Source organism: Typopeltis vanoorti, chromosome 14 (genome assembly GCF_054136105.1).
Source record: "Typopeltis vanoorti isolate ZY-2024b chromosome 14, IOZ_Tvanoo_1.0, whole genome shotgun sequence".
Lineage (NCBI taxonomy): Eukaryota > Metazoa > Arthropoda > Arachnida > Uropygi > Thelyphonidae > Typopeltis > Typopeltis vanoorti.
Genome location: NC_143562.1, coordinates 84,169,162 through 84,191,152, shown reverse-complemented (window position 1 = coordinate 84,191,152; position 21,991 = coordinate 84,169,162). Strand labels below are relative to the sequence as shown.

The 21,991-nt window shown below is 38.1% G+C and overlaps 1 protein-coding gene across 1 annotated transcript in view; it reads right to left on the bottom strand.

The window, feature by feature from the left end:
- Window positions 1-21,991, bottom strand: part of Trpm (transient receptor potential cation channel, subfamily M) — a 410,993-nt gene that overhangs the window by 99,994 nt on the left and 289,008 nt on the right. Inside the window, 1 exon segment of the mRNA XM_090403483.1 lies at window positions 11,730-11,939. Coding sequence (XP_090259609.1) covers window positions 11,730-11,939 — 210 coding nt within the window.

The following is a 21,991-nucleotide window of genomic DNA, read 5'->3' as shown; positions in this document are numbered from 1 at the left end:
TTTCAAATAATTTAAATTTTTATTATCGTAAAAGAACGACAAACGCCTGGATCATTACAGGGGTGCTTAGATAGACATTGCATGCGGGCGGCAAAGACCCTAGCGCCGGCTCTGACAATAATAATCAGCTACCTCTCTCAAAGGTAAGACCTTCCAATATGCAGACGATATCCATCCATAATAATGTAAGCATAGCCCAAACAAATATACAGCATGACATAAATCTGCTTACAGATTGGCTCACCAAAAACCCCATACACCTAAACTCAGATAAGACAAAATTAATGATATTCAGAAATCCACTGACTCGACCAGTTGATAACAAATATATAACCATTCAACATCCACTCTCCAACATAAAAAACACACAGAACAGTACAAACACTACAATCACTCAGGTCGAAACAATAGGATACCTTGGAATTTACTTCGATGTGGATATGAACTGAAATAGCCATATAAACTATTTACAAAACAAATTCCGAACAATAACTGTCAAACTCTACAGGTTAAAAGACATAGTTCACACACACCTAAAAACACTAATATACAAAGCACTATGCCAAAATATACTAAGATATGCTATAACAACGTATGCTTTCTGTGCAGCCTACAAACTAAATAGATTAATGCCGTTACAGTACAAAATGATAAAACTGTTCTTTTGGGAACAAAGAGACAATATCGACTTTATACACATTGCAATGTCAGAACACAAAATACTGACATCAAAACACTTATGTCACTACACAGCTCTGTTAAAACATTACTTCGATGCCAACTACTGGACAGTCAGAAATACGCACTGTATAACAAGACCTCAGAAAACTAATTATATCACATATAAATACAATAATCACTATGGAAAAGCCACACGAAGCTTCTACATCCTAGACATGCTAAATAAATTACCTTTTGATTATAGAAACCTTACAAATTACAATAGCCTGAAAAGAGCCTTAAGGATTTATTATGAACAAGAAACATACACCCTAAACAGCCTACAAACTTAATGAAACACAATATATTACTTCAGGCTTTCCAGTTCAGCGACACATCAAGACATTCCAAATTATTGTGCAAGTGTGTGTGTGAATTTCTCAACCTACAGCGGTAGTGGAAATCAGACCTATCAAACATTAGCCTACTTCTCAACACAAAAAACAAACCAATAAATAATAACTAACCGGTGTCATTCTCAGATAAGCATAATAAATAAGCTTTGAGGATGAAAGCTGAAAAATTACATCTCAACCAAGAACAAAAAAAAAAAAATAATAAAATAAAAAAAAAAATAAATAAATAAAATAATAATATATATATATCCATATATTACATTTAAGTGCAGTAGTTACAGCACTTAAATACATTAAATGAAAATTGTAAATATATATAACTCATTACTCATTGTTAAATGTATAAATGCTGTAAAAAAAACAATATTATTCAACCATAGAAACAATAAATTACAAAAAAAAAAAGAACTAAGCCTGTAGTAAATATGTAATCATATGTGTTGTAAATATGTAATCACAACATGTAATCATAATTTTAATAATAAAAAAGGATTGAATTTAAAAAAAAAAAAAACGTAATCAACGTATGTATCATATGTAATCAAATGTATGTAATGTATTATCATTATTATTATTCAGGCCTCCATGGAGTCAAAAGGCTCATCGTGGGAGACCCTTCCTAAGAACATAAAGTCTGTCAAGACTCATCGAGGGAGGTCCTCCCTTAAGAAACACAAAGTCTATCATACCACTCCTTAAACTCATTGACCGTTCTCGCTCTCACCACTCCATCAGGCAATGCATTCAACGGTTCAACCACCCTCCATGCAAATAAAGCACTCCTAATCCTCTTACTGACAGTTTCGTTTTGTAACTTCCATGGATGGCCTCTTGTCATCGCTCCTTCCTGCTGTTCAACCAAGCGAACACGTTCAACTCCCCAGTGTCAACCCTGTAACCATCTCTCAAGAGTTTAAAAGTCTCAATCACATCACCTCTCCTTCTTCTATCCACCAAACTCTGCAGTCCACATTCCCTCAGCCGATCCTAATATCCAAAATTGTACAGTCCTGAAACCATCTTTGTCACCCGTCTCTGTGCCACAGTTAATTTATCCCCTTCAAATCCTGGGGACCAATCTGAGAACAATAGTCTAAGTGTGGTCTGATCAGAGACTCATATAATGGAACGAAAACCCTTTTATCTCTGCAGGTCAGTGTGTCCTCATAATTGCAGCAATCCTCTGTGTTACCTTCACCACCTTTGCAATATGTCCCCTAAATTTCAGGTTTCTATCAATCATCAACCCCAGATCTCTTGTCTCCCCTACTTCCTCCAGTATAACTCCTCCCATAGAGTATGCAGCATCCCATCGATGTTTCCCAAACCTCAAGACCTTACATTTTGCTGTATTAAACTGAAATCCCCATTCATTTGCCCATCTATCTAGCTTATTCAAATCCTCTTGCAGGGCTACCACATCTGGACTATTACTAATAATCCTTCCCAGCTTTGCATCATCTACAAACAACTAAACCCCTTGCAATCCACTGGCAATGTCATTGATATAAAGGTTAAACAATATAGGTCCTAGTACTGAGCCCTGTGGGACCCCACTTGTAACCCTCTGCCTCCTTGAAACTGCTCCACAATACACAACTCTCTGATACCTATCAGACAGCCAATCCTGAACCAAGTTGACCAATCTGACATCCAGACCCATGTGCTGCAACTTAAATATCAGCTTATCATGTGGCACCCTGTCAAATGCCTTTGCTATGTCTAAGAAAATGGCAGTATATGCTTTTCCCTCATCTAATGCTCTTGTAACTTTATTATAAAAGGCTAGCATATTGCTAAAACAAGAGCGCCCCTTTGTAAATCCATGCTGACTCTCACAGATAATATTACCCTCATCTGCCCAATACCATATACAGTCCCTCACTACTTTCTCCAAGATCTTAACAATTAGTGATGACACACAAACTGGCCTATAATTAGACACTTCCAGTCTGTTACCAACCTTATGCAATGGTTGGTAACAGACTGGAAGTGGTACTATCTTACCTTCCTTCCATTCCCTGGGCACCTTTCCTGCAGCCAGACTTTCATTGAAAAGCCAGGTTAAAGGCATTGTCAGTTCTCTAGCACATTTTCTTAAAACTCGTGGTGAAATACCATCCAGTCCCAAAGCTTTACTAACATCCAGAGTACTCAGTATCTGAAACACACACTCTCCTCCTGTACCTCTAAACCTCGAACCTGCCCTATCCCTTTAGCATTAAAACTGACTCCTCTAGGATGAAATACTCCAATAAAGTGTTCATTGAACAATTCCACTATGTCCTCTGCATCAGTCACTCTATTCCCATTTTTATCCCACAATATCATTCTTCCACAGTCATTTCTCCTCTTATTGGCCACATAGATAAAAAATTCCCTAGGATTTTCTTTGGATCTTAGGGCCAATCTCCTCTCGTATTCCAGTTTCGCTTTCCTTACCACACTAGTAACTCTTCTGGCCTGTGTCTTATATTCTTCATGCATCTTCTCTTCACCTGTCTTCTTATATCTCTTCCATAGCCTCTTTTTCGCATGCAATTCCTGTTTAATATTGTTTGTTATCCACTTTACTCCAAATTGTGTCCTCTTCTTCACTCGTGGTATACAACTTACCATTGCTGCTAACAAATATTCTTTCACAATTTCCCACGCACTAATGATATCCCAGCCTTCCAATTCCTTCCTCCATGAAACTTCCCGAATTTGACGTCTAAGACTATTATAATCACCTGCATTATAATTACACATAAGTTCCTGTCTCTTTGATACTCCTGCATGTCTATTCATTTTCCAAGTTAAAACCATATGGTCACTCTCTCCAACTGGTGGGAGAGATGTCAACTCAGTTATTATCAACTCTTCTTATGCTATAACCAAATCCAAAACTCTTGAACCTCTTGTTCCCTGTGTTATATGTTGCCTAAGACATTTGTCTCTCAAGAATTCTAGAAATTCTATTCCCCTATTGCTACATGCATCTTCCTCTTTCCAATTTATACTACTGTATGTATCATATGTAATGAAATGTACGTAATGTATGTATCATATGTAATGAAATGTACGTAATGTATGTATCATATGTAATGAAATGTATGTATGTATCATATGTAAGTATTTCATGTAATTTAAATAGGTAATCACAATATGTAATGAAATGTATGTACGTATCACATGTAATTTAAATATGTAATCACAAAATGTAATCATAATTTTAATGAAAAAAACTATTATTGTATGTATGTATATAATCTATCTGAGAAATAATAAAATGTTTTAAAGAAAAATTATCATTAATGCCTCCATAGAGTCAAAAGCCTCATCATGGGAGGTCCTTCCTAGGAAACACAAAATCTACCATACCACTCCTTGACCATTCTTGCTCTCACCATTGTATCAGGCAATGCATTCTACAGTTTGACCACTCTCCATGCAAAGATACTACTCCTCACCCTATTGCTCACAATATTTATGAAGAAATAAGCAAGAATTTTTTTTCACAGATAATTGCTGAAGAACAGAATGCATTCAATTCCCCTACCACTAGCAAGGAAAGTGAACCTCTACAATAGGTCATGTGATTCCAAGGAGGACTAAAATTCTATTACTAATAACATAAATGCAATTAATCTCCCATTTTTCCCTAAAAACTAACATTATTATTTTTTTATTTGTTAAAGTGTTTGTAATCTATCAATTTGTGATAAGTTGTTGTGCCACTGCATTAAGACACTGATCTGGTTAAATATCAAATACAGCGCACAAAGATACAATGGATTCTCTGTTTATACAAGTCCAGTTTATGAAGATTTCATACTTATATAATGCAATACTTAGCCATTTTCATTTTATAAGCACTCAACTTGAAGTTAAGTATTTATTATTATTATTATTATTATGGGTATCTCCATGGAGTCAGTAGACTCATCACAGGAGACCCAAACTAGCAAAACAATATCTGTCATATCTCTTCTTGAATTCATTTACAGACGAAGAGTTCACAACTAAGTCAGGCAATGAATTCCACTCATTCACCACCCTCCAGGTAAAAAACCTTGGTCTGACATCCTTATCAACCACACTCTTCTTTAATTTCCAGGGATGACCTCATGTTCTTCCATCACTATCATCACACAGCTGAAACATATCCCCTGCATCAAACCTATAAAAACCTTGCAGTAATTTAAATGTTTCTATCATATCCCCCCTCTTCTGCACCTATCAACCAACCTCTGCAATCCACAAGCTCTCAATCCATCAATGTAGGGGGCATTTTTTACATCACTCACCAACTTGGTCACTCTTCTCTGAACTCTCTCCACAGCCTACTCATCTCCAAGGAATCCAGGTGACCAGACCCGAGCACAGTAATCCAAATGTGGAAGTATCAACACTTTATAAAGGGGAATAATAACCTCTTTATCTCTGGATGTCAGTGTGTTCCTCAACAACCAAGTAATCCTATGTGCAATCTTGGACACCTTAGCAATGTGTCCTCTGAACTTCATCTCCCTATCTACCAACACCCCTAAGTCCCTAGCCTCATCAATCTCTTGGAGTACTGTTCCATCAATGTAGTACACAGCTGGTAATCTTTTAATCCCAAAATGCATGACTTTACACTTTTCCACATTGAACTGACATCCATTATCTTTTGCCCATTCTACCAGCTTATTTAAATCATCCTTCAAACTTTCAACATCAGCTTGATTTTTTATTGCGCTAACCAACTTTGCATCATCAGCAAACAACTGAATATCTCCCTGTAAACCATTTCCTATATCATTTATATACAAATTAAACAACAATGGCCCAAGCACAGAGCCCTGAGGCACACCACTGGTCACCTGCCTCATCCTGGACTTGGCTCCTCCATACACCACCTTCTGGTATCTCTCCCTGAGCCATTCTCCTATTCATATCACTAATTTAGTATCCATTCCCATCTGCTCCAATTTGCGTAACAGTGTTCCATGGGGTATCCTGTCAAAAGCCTTAGCAAAATCCAGAAGTACCACTGTGTGGCCAGGTCCTTTGTCCAACTCTGATGTTATTCTATTATGGATAGTTAATAGATTGCTAAGGCAGGATCTACCTTTAACAAAACCAAGTTGGCCTCTATAGAGTATCATATCCTGATCCACCCATTCTTGAATTTTGTCTTTAACCAACTTTTCCAATACTTTTACCACTACTTCTGAGATAGTGATTGGTCTGTAATTAACTACCACAGTTTTAGAGCCACCCTTATGCAAAGGGACGACTTTGCCTAACTTCCACTCTCTAGGGACCATACCAGAGTTCAAACTTAAATTAAATATCCAAGTAAGAGGGGTTGACAATTCATTTGCACATTCACCCAACACCCGAGCTGATATTCCATCTAAGCCTACAGCAGTGTTTGCATTTGAATTTTGCAATATATTAAATACCTCTGATTCTTTAGCTTCAATTCTCACATTAGTTATTGCTACAGGTACAGAGATATCCTCACTTGGGTGATAGACTTTTGAAAAGTGATCACTCAGTAACTCGACTATTATAAATGATTTTGTCACCTCAATACCATCAGCACCCACTAAAGTTATCCTTCTGAAGTTATTCTTCCTTTTTACTTGCTACATAGTGGAAGAACTCTTTGGGATTACCCTTGATCTCTTTGGCTAAGGTCTTCTCATAATCTGATTTAGCTTTTCTTACTATGCTGGTAACCTTCCTAGCTTGAGCCTTGTACTGCTCATGGGTATACTGACCACCTTTCTCCTTGTAAATTCTCCATAACATTTTCTTTTTTTGAAGATCAAGCTTGATACTACTGCTCATCCATCTAATGCCTGCTTTGTTTGATTTCCTGACCATGGGGACACAATCTGATATTGCTTTCCTCAGATACCCACTGATTTTATCCCATGCACTGCTAACATCTTTCCCCTGCAATATGTTCTGCCATGGGATGGCTGCAAGCTCACTCCGAAGCTTGTTATAATTGCCTAACCTGTAGTTCCGTATATGCCCCTTCTTAACAGAAAAATCCACAGATTTTGCAACCTCCCATGTCAATACCACATGATCACTTTCACCAATTGGAGGTAACGAGGACACCTTACTTATGCATATAACCTCTGAACCAATAACCAGGTCCAACACTCTCACACCACGTGTCCCTTCAGTTATGTGCTGTTTCAAGTAATTATCTCATAGAAGATGTATGAGCTCCATTTCCTTTTTGCTACGTGATATTTCCTCCTTCCAATTGATATCACCATAATTAAAATCCCCCATAATAATCACTAAAACTGCACTCATTGCACTAATTTGCTGATGCATGAATTCAATATCTCCCCCTGTACTCCCTGGCCTATAGCAGCATCCAACTGTATATTTGGTTGCATTGGTCACTATTTCGCACCAGACCCCCTGAAATGAACTTTCATTCACATGTCTATCATCTTGATCTACTTTCTTTGGCTACAACACATCAGCTATCATCAATAGTACTCCTCCCCCTGTTCTATCTTCTCTATCCTCCCTGAAAATACTGTACCCATCACATTCAATTCCAGTGACCCCATCTTCTGCTGATAGCCAAGTTTCACTAATGCCTACAACTTTTGGATGAGATTGCACTGACTAATGCGAAAAATTCTTCTCTGTTATTTTGAATACTTCTTGCATTGTATACAAAAATTGCAGATTTCCTCTAGATCTTGCACTGGCTTTAGAACTGATATATAAGTCACTAATTTCAGTAGTCCCATGCCGATTTTTATCCCCTCTCGTCTGCAATTTATTCTGCGAATAAGGATCAATAAATATACAATCAGTGCTAAAGTTTCTCTCTCTTACACTCAACCTTTTCAATATTAGTTTCCCTGCCCAATTACTTCAACTTGTTCAGAAAACAGTAACTTCTTCAATCACTTATGTCCTTCCATGTTCAGATGCAGTCCACTCTAGCATACAACTGTCTTTTTCCTTCCAACATACTCCAAACATCAACAAATTCCAGCCCTCTTTTTTTGCACATTCTTGCAATCATATCATTCATTATCATCACTCGTCTAATTAACTTGTAATTGCCAAAACAGAAACATCTGAGAAAAATCTGATACATAATTTTTGGGCAAGTCAAGCCTGTGATTCAACCTCCGTTCAATGACCACTGTTCAGCCTCTTCATCATTAATTTCTCATGATGAAGTGAAATGGAATTAAGTATTTGTGTGGTTCAACAAAAAGTGGCAATATATCCCTTGGTTGAAAATTCTGACCAAAGAGCAACATGCCCTTTGGTTGGAAATAATTGAGTTTGAATCTTGTGTAGGATGCAAAACTCTTTATAATGTTTTTTTAATTAAAGGTGATAGTCAGTCTTGTATTCTCCAGGAAAATTTGGTCTTTCATTCCTCAAGACATACAAATCAGCAGAAAATACTTGCAATTTACACACAATATTACATTACAACCACTATCAATATATTGGTAGAAGATGGTGCTGTACATGTCTATATGGGCCTCATGGGCATTATATCATTATATAAATAAATAAAATTGCATTTATAATGAATTCAATTTCCTGATCTCCATGGAGTCACAAGACTCATAATGGGAGGTCAGCACTAGTCAATAAATAGTCTATCATGCCACTCCTTAAAGTGATCCACAGTCTGCATGTTCACCATCCTTCAGTCAATGCCTTCCATGCTCCAACCACTCTCCATTCAAAAACTTACTTCTAACTCTTTTACTTACCTCTTGTTCTTGTTCATTTCCCTTATTCTATCATATGAAAAATCTCCTCAGTGTTAATATGATAAAACCCTTCAACAGCTTAAATATCTCAATCATATCCCCCATTGCTTTTTAACTACCAAACTCTGCAGTCCGCATGCCCCCAGTCTATTCTCATAATCAATGTTGTACAGTCCTGATATCATTTTTATTTTCGGTTTCTGCACTCTCTCCAAGGTTACTTCATCCCCTTCAAATCCTGGTGATTAGATCTGAGTAGAGAAATCCAGATGTGGTCTGATCAAGGCTTTATGCAATGGGGCCAGCAGACTTTTGATATTTTTTCATAAAAATTTAATCAACAGATGCCTATAATTATGTATACATATAATTGTGAGTTATTATTATTATTAGTGAAGTACTGATTATTAGTTTATTAATAAAAAAATAAAAAAACTATTGATTATAAGTGGATTAATAAAAAATATTAATATCATATATACTGTTCTGACTGTAACACCACTTGTAAGTCCAATATTTTGGCCATTAGTGTTTGAGTACACTGATAATAATAAATCTTTATTAATATAAAGGGAATTAATAAAGAAGCTAACATTGGCAAGTTAGGGTAATTATTGGAATATCTGGTGCTACTGGAAGTGCAGAAAAATATATTGGAAAGTGTATGACGCAGAAATGAAAACTATGTCATAAAGCACTATAAAAATGATTAGTCCATCCATGATATGAGTGTGTTTAATAAATTTGGTTTAATCCTTTATCCAAGTGTAAGCAAACAAAGTTTGCACTGAAGCAACTTGTGGTAAAGGTGGACCAAGCTCTCATCACTCCTTGTCTTAGTATCTCCCATAATGCAAAACACATCTCCTTGCAGACATGTATAATGCTATGCATTAAGGGAAGGGCCATTACCCAGACCAGTTTCGACCTTTACTGAATGTTCAAGTACAGGTCAAACTCTATAAACTCAACATTGTTCCCCTCGGTAACAGGCTCACCATGCCACTGAGAAGAACTCTCAGAACTGGTTTGCTCTACACCATGACAGGCTCACCCCACCACCGAGCAGAGCCGTCCATTTGCTCATATCTCATCCGAGGGGTAACAGCAACAGCCATGCCTCAGTTAACTTCACGGGCTACAGCATTGGCATTCATTACCACCACCACACACACACACACCCAGGACCTGGGTGACAGCATTGCCATTCATCACCCAAGCTTCCAACCGTTTTCGACCTTTATTGAGGTCACATCAGTGGGTGCCAGATACAGAGGTGGTGATACCAAGGTGGAAGCAATGGAGAAGTCATATTTACCTATACGAGTTGCCAAAAGGTGTCTCACCTTATTATTAAATTACTCTGGATTTAGAGAAAGATGTTGCAAGTTTTTTTTTTCCACTTTAGACTATTTAAAAAAACAAAACAAAAACTTCCAACATCATTCTCTAAATCCAGAGTAATTTAATAATAAGGTGAGACACCTTTTGGCAACTCATATAGGTAAATATGACTTCTCCGTTGCATCCATCTTGGTATCACAACCTCTGGGTCTTTTTCCCACTGACGAAACCTCAATAAAGGTCGAAACCAGTCTGGGTAGTGGCCCTTCCCTTAATGCATAGCATTATACATGTCCACAAGGAGATGCGCTTTGCATTATGGGACAAGGAGTGATAAGAGCTTGGTCCACCTTTATGAGTTGCCTCACTCCTGAAGATACTTCAGGTGCAAACTTTGTTTGCTTACACTTGGATAAAGGATTAAACTAAATTTATTATAGTCTAACCAAGTGGGAAAAAAAATTTCCAATAGGAGTGTGTTCTTTTATCTTCTTATTCCTTCCCTGCCTCTTTTACCATGTGGTGTCAAGGATTTCTATACACTTAACCGCTACCGTATTGCAGATAGCAAAGGATGGTCAATTGGTAGAGCCTCTTCTACTAATGGCTCACGAAAAAAGTTAAGCAAGTTTAAGCATGGTTAGTAATTGGAAGGGTATCAATCATTGGATGCTGTTGGCAAACTTTCCCTCGATGAGTCTTTGGACTCCCTATGCTCCCAATGTATCCTATGTCTGTAGAAATGTGTGTTCACAGGCCGGTTTGTCTGTTCTAGGGGACAAAAAACCCATTTCCAGGTGAAACCTCCCTATGAGACTGGCTAACTCACCTTTAGTCAAAAGAGACCAGATAAAGGTTCCTCACATCACTGATAGGAATCGAACTGTAGAAATGTGTGTTCACAGGCCGGTTTGTCTGTTCTAGGGGACAAAAAACCCATTTCCAGGTGAAACCTCCCTATGAGACTGGCTAACTCACCTTTAGTCAAAAGAGACCAGATAAAGGTTCCTCACATCACTGATAGGAATCGAACTGTAGAAATGTGTGTTCACAGGCCGGTTTGTCTGTTCTAGGGGACAAAAAACCCATTTCCAGGTGAAACCTCCCTATGAGACTGGCTAACTCACCTTTAGTCAAAAGAGACCAGATAAAGGTTCTCACATCACTGATAGGAATCGAACTCGAATCTTTCCAACCAAAGGGCTTTGTCTATACTAACTGAGCTATGGAGGTTCAGGAGTGTGTTGAAAGGGAATAATAATACTTATTATTATTATTATCATTATTTAAATTGTGCAAGGATTATCATTAAGCAACACAAAAAACGCATGCTAAGCAGCATTTATAGATTTTCTATAGTGACAAAACATATACAAACTCCTATTTTACGTGCATTTGAATGGAAAATTCTGTTCTGTTAAATGATTTTTGATTTCGCAAGGATATCAGTAAAAAACACATATCGCATAACAAAGAGGATCCACTGTATAATGAAAATTATGTATACCACACAAAAAAAAAATTCAGTGCCAGATGTTTAGAATTAACAAATACTCACTGTATGTCCCCAGAATTTTGTAATTGGTGCTGCATAAAACTCATTTATTTTTTTTCCAAGTCCTAGAGGATCCCTCTTGATAGGAACATGCTCTGGGCTCTCAAATTCAGGGCTAGTATCGAACTGTGGCACTTTGCCATTTTCAACTTTAGTAATGCGAGTAGTTGAATTACAACGGGAAAAAGCAACAGAATGCAAACTGAGAAATGACTAAGAAAGAATGGAAATAAACTGATATTAATATAAATCAATCAGAAAAAATAATTAAGTATAAAATATATGACAAATATAAAAATAATCAAATTCCTGCTAAGTCTCTAATGCAGACTTTTATCCTAATGGCAAATGTCAATTAAAACTAATTTTATTATGCTTCTGTAGTTGTTACTGTTTATACAATTGAACACTGACACTTTTATGTAGTCTATAAGTTTATCATCTCCATGTCATACATATAATAAATGGAGCAGTGCCAGAGCATAAGAAGCTACAGTCAATGGTAGATGGGAAATGATTACGTTGTATGAAGGAAGCAATGTCTCCTGATCCTGGGTGGGTAGGAAGCTGATATGCCTGTCCACTTACCCCAGATAAGAGGGATAAATCAAATGGGAGTGAAATGAATGAGCAGATTATAAAGTTGAAGTTTTAAAAAAATAAAATCAGAAAGAAACCTTGTAAAAAGAATATAAAGAAAAAGTGATCAACATCAGCATGCTCATGAGCATTACAAAATGCAAGCATGGGTAACTGGTATGGTGTGGTCAGGAGGACTAAATCAGATTTTGTGAGGAAATTAGCTAAGCAGGCCAGAGAAAATTCTAAAGAGTTTTTTCTTTATTTTGTCCTGCCATTAACAAAAAACTATAATTATAGTTTTTTGCTAAATGTTAAATTTTAGTTAAGTGTTTAGTCTATATTTCTAGTTAAAATTACAGCAAACAATGCATGCACTGTAAGAAGCTATGCATTTCATGCTGCTTAATAGCACTAGCTCAAAGATGCAGCTACAAACATGAGTTAATATGGTTAAGTGTTCTCATGAGTGTGAAGGATTATCACATCTCTTAATGAAGATAACAGAAACACTTCTTACCTATGTTTCTCCAGCTCTGTCGTATGCTTCACATCCACATTTTGGTGGATGTCAAAACCTGTTGTGGCTTGTAAGACGCATCTATTTCTTGGAATACAGTGCCATCAATGTGATACACAACTTGTAATCTGTTTATCCCAAAATACACAACTTTACATTTCTCCACATTAAACTTACACCCATCCTTTGCATATACTGACAGCCTATTTAAATCATCTTGCAAGCTCTCCACATCACCTTGTATAACTATTACTCTACCTAATTTTGTATTATCAGCAAACAACTGAATACAGGAATACCTTGTATAGCGTGGTTTTGAACAATGCGGGTTTTGGTCTAACACGGTTTTTATTATTACATACACTAACATTGTCAACACTGACCAGCGACTCCCGGGCGCCGCAAGTGACAGTCGAGAGCCAGGTTTATGCAGTAGTGATTCGATTGGCTCTCACATAGACACGTTTTTTCCCCACGGCATTTTATTATTTACGTTAATATTAGTATTTAATATTTTTTTATTATTTAAGTATGAGTGAAAAGAGACGAAACAAAGAAGACACTGTTGGAGTAACAAAAAACGCAAGTGGTTGACAGAGAAGAAACTTGAAATTATAAAATGTCATGACAATGGCACTTCATTTGCTAAAATAGCACGTGAGAATTAAATGAATGAGTCATCCATACGAACAATTATTCAGAGCAAAGAAAAGATTAAACAACATGGAAGGAGCACCGCTTCTTATATGTCAAAAGTGATCACGAGAAATCGATCTTCTACAATGGAAAATATGGAACGCCTTCTAATGATCTGGATTGAAGATTGTAATCAGAAAAAGATTCCTTTGAGTCAAATGATAATCCAGGCAAAAGCAACAAGTCTATATGACAAAATAAAAGAAAATGAATGCGAAAATGAAGGAGGTACAAAATGTAAGAATCCAAGGTAAGAGCGCAAGTGCTGACTCTAAAACTGCAGAATTATTTCCCAATGAATTGAAGGAGCTTATTGAGAAGGAAGGCTACACAGATGATCAAATTTTTAACGCTGATGAGACTGGCTTGTTCTGGAAAAGAATGCCATCGCGCACATTTCTAGCAGAGAAGGAAAAAACACAAGATGGGTATAAAGTGTCAAAAGACCGATTGACACTTTTACTAGGAGGTAATGCATCAGGTGATTTAAAATTGCAGCCACTGTTAGTGTACAGAGCGAAAAACCCAAGAGCTCTTAAGGGCTTTACAAAGAACAATTTACCCGTTCATTGGCATTCGAATAAAAAAGCGTAAGTGACTCGTTCAATTTTCGAAGACTGGTTTAAAACTTGTTTTTGCACTGAAGTTAAAAGCTATTGTAAAAAAAGAATGATATTCCTTTCAAAATTTTGCTTTTATTAGACAATGCGGCAGGCCATCCAACTCTATTGACTGACTTGGATGAAAATGTCAAGATTCATTTTTTCCCTCCAAACACAACATCAATTCTGCAGCCGATGGATCAAGGCGTTATCTCCACTTTCAAGGCTTACTATTTAAGACGAACTTTTGCTCAAGCTATTAAAGCTGCAGCAGAAGAAGATTCTTGGATTTTGAGTGAATTTTGGAAGAAATTTAACATAAAAGATGCCATTCAAAATATTTATGAATCTTGGCAAGAGGTGACTCAAAGCAACATGAGAGCTGTATGGCATAATATCTTGCCGCATTGTTCAAAGGACTTAGTTGCTTTTGTAACACAGAAATCTCAACAGAAATTGTGCAGATGGGCAAAGATCTTGGTTTTACAAGTTTAGATTGTAACAATGTGAACGAATGTACTGATTCTCATTCAAATGATCTGGATGATGAAACCCTTTTGGAGTTGGAACAACAACGAGCCTATGACGGGGAAGAAGATGAAGATGACTCCACTGATGTCAGGGTTGAAGAATTTTCCTTTGCTGACTTTTAACCTTTGTGAGAAAAATCGACGAAGCTTCCGACTTTCTCATAAATGCTGACCCGAATTTGGAAAGAAGCATCAAAGTGAGACAAAGTCTCAATAATGACATCAAATGCTACAGATATCTAGTATTTGAAGAGACAAAGAAGACAAGGATGGTTCAACGAACACTAAAAGACTCTTCTTCTTCTTCTGCAGCTTCTCCCACTTAAGTGGGGTCACTGTTTATTATGAGTCTCCTCCACACCTTCCTGTCTTGGGCTGTCACCACATCCAAGTTCTTCATCTTCAAGTCCTCTTCTACCAACTCCCTCCATCTCTTCTTTGGCCGCCCACGCTTCCGCCTTCCTTGCACATCCATCTGCATGACCCTTCTTCCCACATATTCGTCCTCCCTCCTCATCACATGACCAAACCATCTCAACCTTGCCTCCTGTATTTTCGCTCCTAAGTTCGTAACTTTCACTGTTCCCCTGACATAGTCATTTCTCAAATGATCCTTTCTGGTCACACCGCACATCCACCTAAGTATTCTCATCTCTGCTACTTCCATCCTGCTAATGTTATTTTTCCTCAGGGCCACAGTTTCTATAGCATATGTCATAGCTGGCCTCACTACTGTCCTATAAATTTTGCCTTTCAGATTGATCGGCACCCTCTTATCACATAACACTCCAGCCATCTCCCTCCAGTTCCTCCAACCTGCTTGTATCCTGCATCCCACTTCCTTCTCACCTCCTCCATCTTCTTCCACTGTCGAACCTAAGTATCTAAAGTCTCTCACCTTCCTGATGACATTTTCTTCCAGCTCCAGGTCTGTCTCCTGGCCACCGCCCACTGCGCAACACATATACTCTGTCTTACTTCTGCTCAGTCTCATACCTCTCTCTTCCAGTACTTTTCTCCATCTTTCCAGTTTAGTTTCCGCTTCTTCTCTTGAATCTACACACAGCAAGATGTCATCTGCATACAACATTGTCCAAGGTGCATCTTCTCTCACCTCCTCTGTTACCACCTCCATCACAATATTAAACAGAAACGGACTTAATGCTGACCCTTGATGCAAGCCAACTGTTACTTGAAAACTTTCTGTCTGTCCCAAACAGGTCCGAACACTTGTCTTCACATTTCTGTACATTTCCTGCACCAACCTGACATATTTCTCCGGCACCTTCTTCTCCCTCAGACACCTCCAGACTTCTTGCCTTGGCACTCTATCGTATGCTTTCTCCAGATCAATAAATACCAGATGTAGCTCCCTTTGTTTCTCTCGATATTTTTCCATCATCTGTCGTAACCCAAAGATAGCATCTGTTGTTGATCTTCCAGGCATGAAGCCAAATTGTTCCTTTGCAATCTCCACCTCCTCCCTCAATCTACCATCAAGAACCCTTTCTAGGATCTCCATTGTGTGGGACATCAACTTTATTCCTCTGTAATTTTTACAGTCTTGTGCATCCCCTTTACCCTTGTAGATGGGAACAAGAGTACTCTCCCTCCATTCCTCGGGTATATTTTCCTGTTGGCAAACTTTCATGAACAGGTTCCACAGCAGGTCAATTCCCTCTTCCCCCAGTGCCTTCTATGCCTCCACTGGAATTCTGTCGGGGCCCACCGCTTTTCCATTCCTCATCCTCTTCATGGCCTCCGTCACTTCCATTCTACTGATGTTCTGCACCATCCCCTCAGAAGGCTGCCCATCTCCTCTGTGAGTCCTTGCATTTTCCTCATTCAAAAGTCCCTCAAAGTATATTTTCCATCTGTTTCTTATGTCCACATCCCTCCATAATACTCTTCCTTCAGCATCTTTTATCTGCCTCACATGTAAGATGTCCTTAGCTGCTTTATTTCTACATTTCGCTAGTTGGTAAATTTTTCTCTGTCCTTCCTTTGTTTCTAATTGATCATACAGATCTTGATATGCCATGGCCTTCGCCTGTGCCACAACTCTCTTGGCTTCTTGCTTTCTCTCTTTGTACACCTCTCTGTCCTCTTCCACTCTTGACTCATCCCACTTCTGCTTTGCCTTCCTCTTAGCTGTCACTGCCACTTGTACATCATTATTCCACCACCAACCCTCCTTCTGCTCTCTAATCTTTCCAGATGTCTCACCAAGCACCTCGATTGCACAGCTCAGGATTACTTTTGATTTATGTTTCCACCAATCTTGTACACTTTCCAGTCCATCCGAAATCCTCTCTAACACTCTCTCCCTAAAATGATTCCTCACACTCTCTTCTTTTAAGCGAAACCACTTAATTGTCTTCATCCCATGGCAACCAGAAGTTCTTATCTTCGATCTTAATTTAAAGTCTGGCAACAGCAGTCGGTGTTGTTGTGCTACCTGATCTGTTGGAATTACCTTACAATTTGTCACAACCTTAAGATGTTTTCTTCTAGTCAAAATGTAGTCAATTTGTGAACTGTTCTTACCACTCCTAAATGTTATCAAATGTTCTTCCCTCTTGTATAAAAACGAGTTCACAATTGCCAGATCAAACGCTACTGCAAAGTCCACAACCCTCTCTCCTTCCTGGTTCATCATTTCCACTCCGTGGCCACCATGCACCCTTTCACAGTCTCTATTCTGTCTTCCTATGTGCCCGTTCAAGTCTCCTCCGACAATCACCATCTCATTTTCTTCCAATTCCCTCATTTCTTCATCTAACACGTTCCAGAACTCATCTTTTTCCTCTGCAGTACAACCAACTTGCGGGGCATATACACATAATACGACCACCCGCTCTTCTCCAAGACCCAATTTCATTCGCATGATCCTGTCGTTCCTTCTACCCACGTCCAGTACTTCACCCTTCATTCTGCCACACACCACAATTCCTACACCATTTCTTCCCTCGTTATTCACTCCAGAGTAGAACAATTTATATCCATCTCCCAGTTCCTTTGCCTTTCCCCCTTTCCACCTTGTCTCCTGCACACATAAAATGTTCAACTTCCTCTTCCTCATCATGTCTGCCACCTCTCTTCCCCTTCCAGTCATGCTTCCAACATTCAGTGTTCCCACTCGCAACATCCTCTCCACCTGCTGGGCTCGCTTCTTTAACTGCACCCACCCTTGATGCGGTAGCCCTCGTCCACTTCTCACAGCTGTAGGGCGATGTGGCTGCGCGTCGCTTAAGGGGTACGCCCTAGCCCTTATATCATTTTCTCTTCGACTCATAATCATAGTTTGAGTTGGCACTGAAGTTTTACGACTGGATGCCCTTCCTGACATCAACCCTCGCATTTATCCGGGCTTGGGACCGGCACCTATTGAGGCTAGCTTGCCTCCTTCGGTGGCTGCATCAGACGAAATGACTTAGCAAGATAGGAAAGACTCACCCCTAGCCCTTGAATACTTTAAAAGCATCAGGGGGAAGGAGCAAGGAGAGGAGAAAGAAGCAAAGAAAGAAGAGGAGGGACCAGTCTACAGAATAATATAACAGATATATATTACAGGAAGTAAGGCATGGTCCAGCATCAGGTACCTCGGGTTTGCCATGCCCGTACTCACTAAAGTGAGCCCTTGAGTGAACACTAAAAGACTAAACGAACACTAAAAGACTACTTTAGTAAAAAGTAAATTACTGTACGTTAATATTGAAGCAATATTTGTTTTGTTTTCTACAACTTTTATATCAGATTAAAAGGATTTTATTTGTTATTCAGTTAATAAATATAACATTTTTTTTTCAATTTTAAACATTTTTATTATCCTAAATTTTTGTAATAAACAAATTAAATTGAAAACCTTTAGAAATAGACCTCGAAGAACGTGGTTTTGCATAGCGCGGACTCCTCTTGGAACCAATTAACCGCGCTATACAAGATATTCCTGTATTTCCTTTCAAGTTATTTCCTATATCATTTATGTACAAATTAAACAGCAATGGTCATAGCACTGAACCTTGTGGCAAAATACTAGTTGCCTGTTGCAGAATTCTTATTCAATTTTGCCCCTCCATATACCACTTTTTTCATATCTGTCCAGGAGCCACTCTCTTATCCATTTAACCAGTGTCATATCGATCGCCATTTGTTCTAGTTATTGGAGTTCCATGTAGTATTCTGTCAAATCCAGCAGAATCATCATATACCCTTTTCCTTTATCCAACTCTTCTGTTATTACTCTACTATAAAAAATAGTAAATTACTAAGACATGACCGACCCTTCACAAAAGCCATGTTGACTCTCATACAGTATCATATTTTTATCCATCCATTCTTGAATTCTCTTTCTGACCAATTTTTCCAATACTTTTACCACCATGGCTGAGAATACTGATTGGTCTATAATTTGCTACTGCAGTCTTAGAACCTCTCTTATGCAAGGGAATTATTTTGCTCTCTTTCTACTCCATTGGAACTCTACCACAGCTGAGACTTAAATTAAAGAGCCTAGTCAGAGGCATTGCCAATTCCTTTGCAAATTCTCGCAAAATTCAAGTTGATATCCCACCTAATCTCACAGCTGTATTTACATTGAGATTCTACAATATCCTAAGAACCTCCAATTCATCCATCTCTGTTCCTGCATTAGTATCTGTCACATATGTTAAAAAATAACCTCACTAGAATGATATACCCTAGCAAAGTGGTCACTCAGTAACTTGACTATTTTATCTGCTTCTGTCACCTTGTGACCATCATCATCATCATCACTCATTAAGGTTAATCTTCCTCTTACTTGCCACATAACAAAAGAACTCTTTGAGATTTCCTTTGGCCTGCTTGGTTAGATTCTTCTCATAATCTGGTTTTGCCTTCCTTGCCATACTGGTCACTTTTCTTGCCTGAACCTTCTACTGTTCACGTGTTTGCTGGTAAATACCTTTCTCTTTATATGCCCTCCACAGCATTTTCTTCTTCTGCAGCTCATGCTTAATGATATTACTCATCCATCTAACTCCAACCTGATTAATTCTCCTTACCTTAGGTATACAATTTAATATTACTTCCTCTAGATAACCCTTAACTATCTTCCAGGCACTACTAACATCCTTACCTGGCAGTGTTTTATGCCATGACACAGATTTAAACTTCTTTCTAAGATTGTCATAATCATCTGCCTTGTAGTTTGACATATACCCCTTCTTGATAGAATATTCCTCATGTGTACAATCTCCCAAGTAAAGACTGCATAGTCACTTTCACCATCTAGAGGCAATGTGGTCGTTCACCTTGGTTATGGATAGCTCTTCTGATCCCATGACTAAGCCCAATACGCTCATACCCCTAGTCTCCCTCCATCACATGCTGCCTCAAGTAATTATCTCTCAGTAGGTGTATAAATTCCACGTAATCTTTGTTCCTTCCAGTCTATATCTCCATTGTTGAAGTCTCCCCATAATAATCACTTGACCTGTACTCGTTGAACTATTTTGGTGATGCATGTCTTGCAGATAATCCATGGAACTCCCTGGCCTATAGCAACAGCCAACTGTGTATTTTGTCTTACTGGCCTTAATCTCACACTAGACTACTTCAAATGAACTGCCACCTTCCCATCTATCTGTTTGTTTTGGCTGTAATTCATCCACTATCATCATCATCATAGTAATTTACTATTTTTATAGAAAATACCAAACCCTTCACATTCTATCCCATTAACTACATCATTCGCTGTTAACCAAATCTCACTAATACCTATAACTTTTGGTGAGGTTGTACTAACCAATGCCAAAAATTTCTCCTTCTTGTTCCTGATACTTCTGGAATTAGTATATAGAAATTCCAACATCCCTTTAGGCCCCCCACCCACCTTTACTTCCTGAATTGACTGTCCTATTCAATATTTTTGCTTGAGAGACTAGATTCTGCACTTGGTCATTCTCAAACTCACTCGCCTCATGGATACCTTCACACAAACTCACCTGCTTCGACCCTAATTGCTTAAGTTTTCCTGAATTTGTGCTTCAGCATGCTCAGTGAACAAAGCTCTCTCTCTCTCTCTCTATAAACAAAAAAAAAAAAAAACCCACTGTGCTTACCAGGGCAGGAACCCAGGACCTTCCATGTGTGAGGCTAATGTGATAAAAACTACACAGGCATATAACTGTCAAATTTTAAACTATAGAGCCGAGAAGCTTCAATTTGGTATAAGTGAGATACTGAAATGGAGGATATTATGGATCCATCCATGCTGTATAGCCAAATGCAGAAAGAAACTGAAAAATATTGAAAATTTACCAGCGAGTCCATGATAACGTAACCTTCTCATAAACTCCCTAGTAAATTTTGAAACTTTGAAATGTAGAAAGAAACTTGGTTTCTTTCTACATTTGGCTATAAAATCTGGATGGATCCATAATACTTCTATTTATGTAATTTACCTATTAGAATTTGAAAGAACTCACTAGGATTTTTCTTAGCTTAATTAGCCAATTTCTGCTCATATGTTAAAGATACCAAGCAATTTTATAAACTTGGTTTTAATCCTTTTTCCAAAGTAAGCAAAAAAGCAGGTAAATCAAGTTTGCACTTGAAGTATTTTCAGGTCTGAGGCAACTTGTGGTAAAGGTGGAATAAGATCTGATCACTTTGCTTGGTATCTTTAACGTATAGCATACCCAAGGTAAAAAACTTTATACAAATTTCGGATCATACTTCACACTTCTGCTGTGTGTGTGTGTGTGTGTGTGTGTGTGTGTGTGTGTGTGTGTGTGTGTGTGTGTGTGTGTGTGTATTTGTGATTTGATATTTCAGTCAACTTCCGTGGTCTGATCATTTTAAGCCTATCAGCTCTATATCTTAATATTTTATTATGCACCTGCCAAGAGAACACTTATGATGAATTTAACTTTCTGACATGGTTTTGCTATACTACTACTCTGTGAGAGTTTTTGTCATCACTGCTTCATTTTTCAAACTTTGGCAAATTGAAGACTGGTTTCCGATGAGAACCAACAATTAGCAGGCATGTTAACCTAATCAATGCAGTAATAAAATGTGAATATACAGGCTCCTAGGTAGAGTTAATTTAATTAGTGCAAGCCAGGGCAACTCCAATTCTGAAGCCTCCTCGATACATTTTTAAAACTTTTAAGTAGTTTCCAAGCCACAGCAATATTTTTAATAGCATGATAAATATTGAATGCTTTGCAGAATTGAATGAGAGTCTGATCATTTCCTTCAGTGGCAGAAGTGGCTTGTGAAAAAGTTCTCCATAGATAATATGCCTTAAACACCGAAAGAATCTCCTGTTCCATCAGTTGGATCAATGAT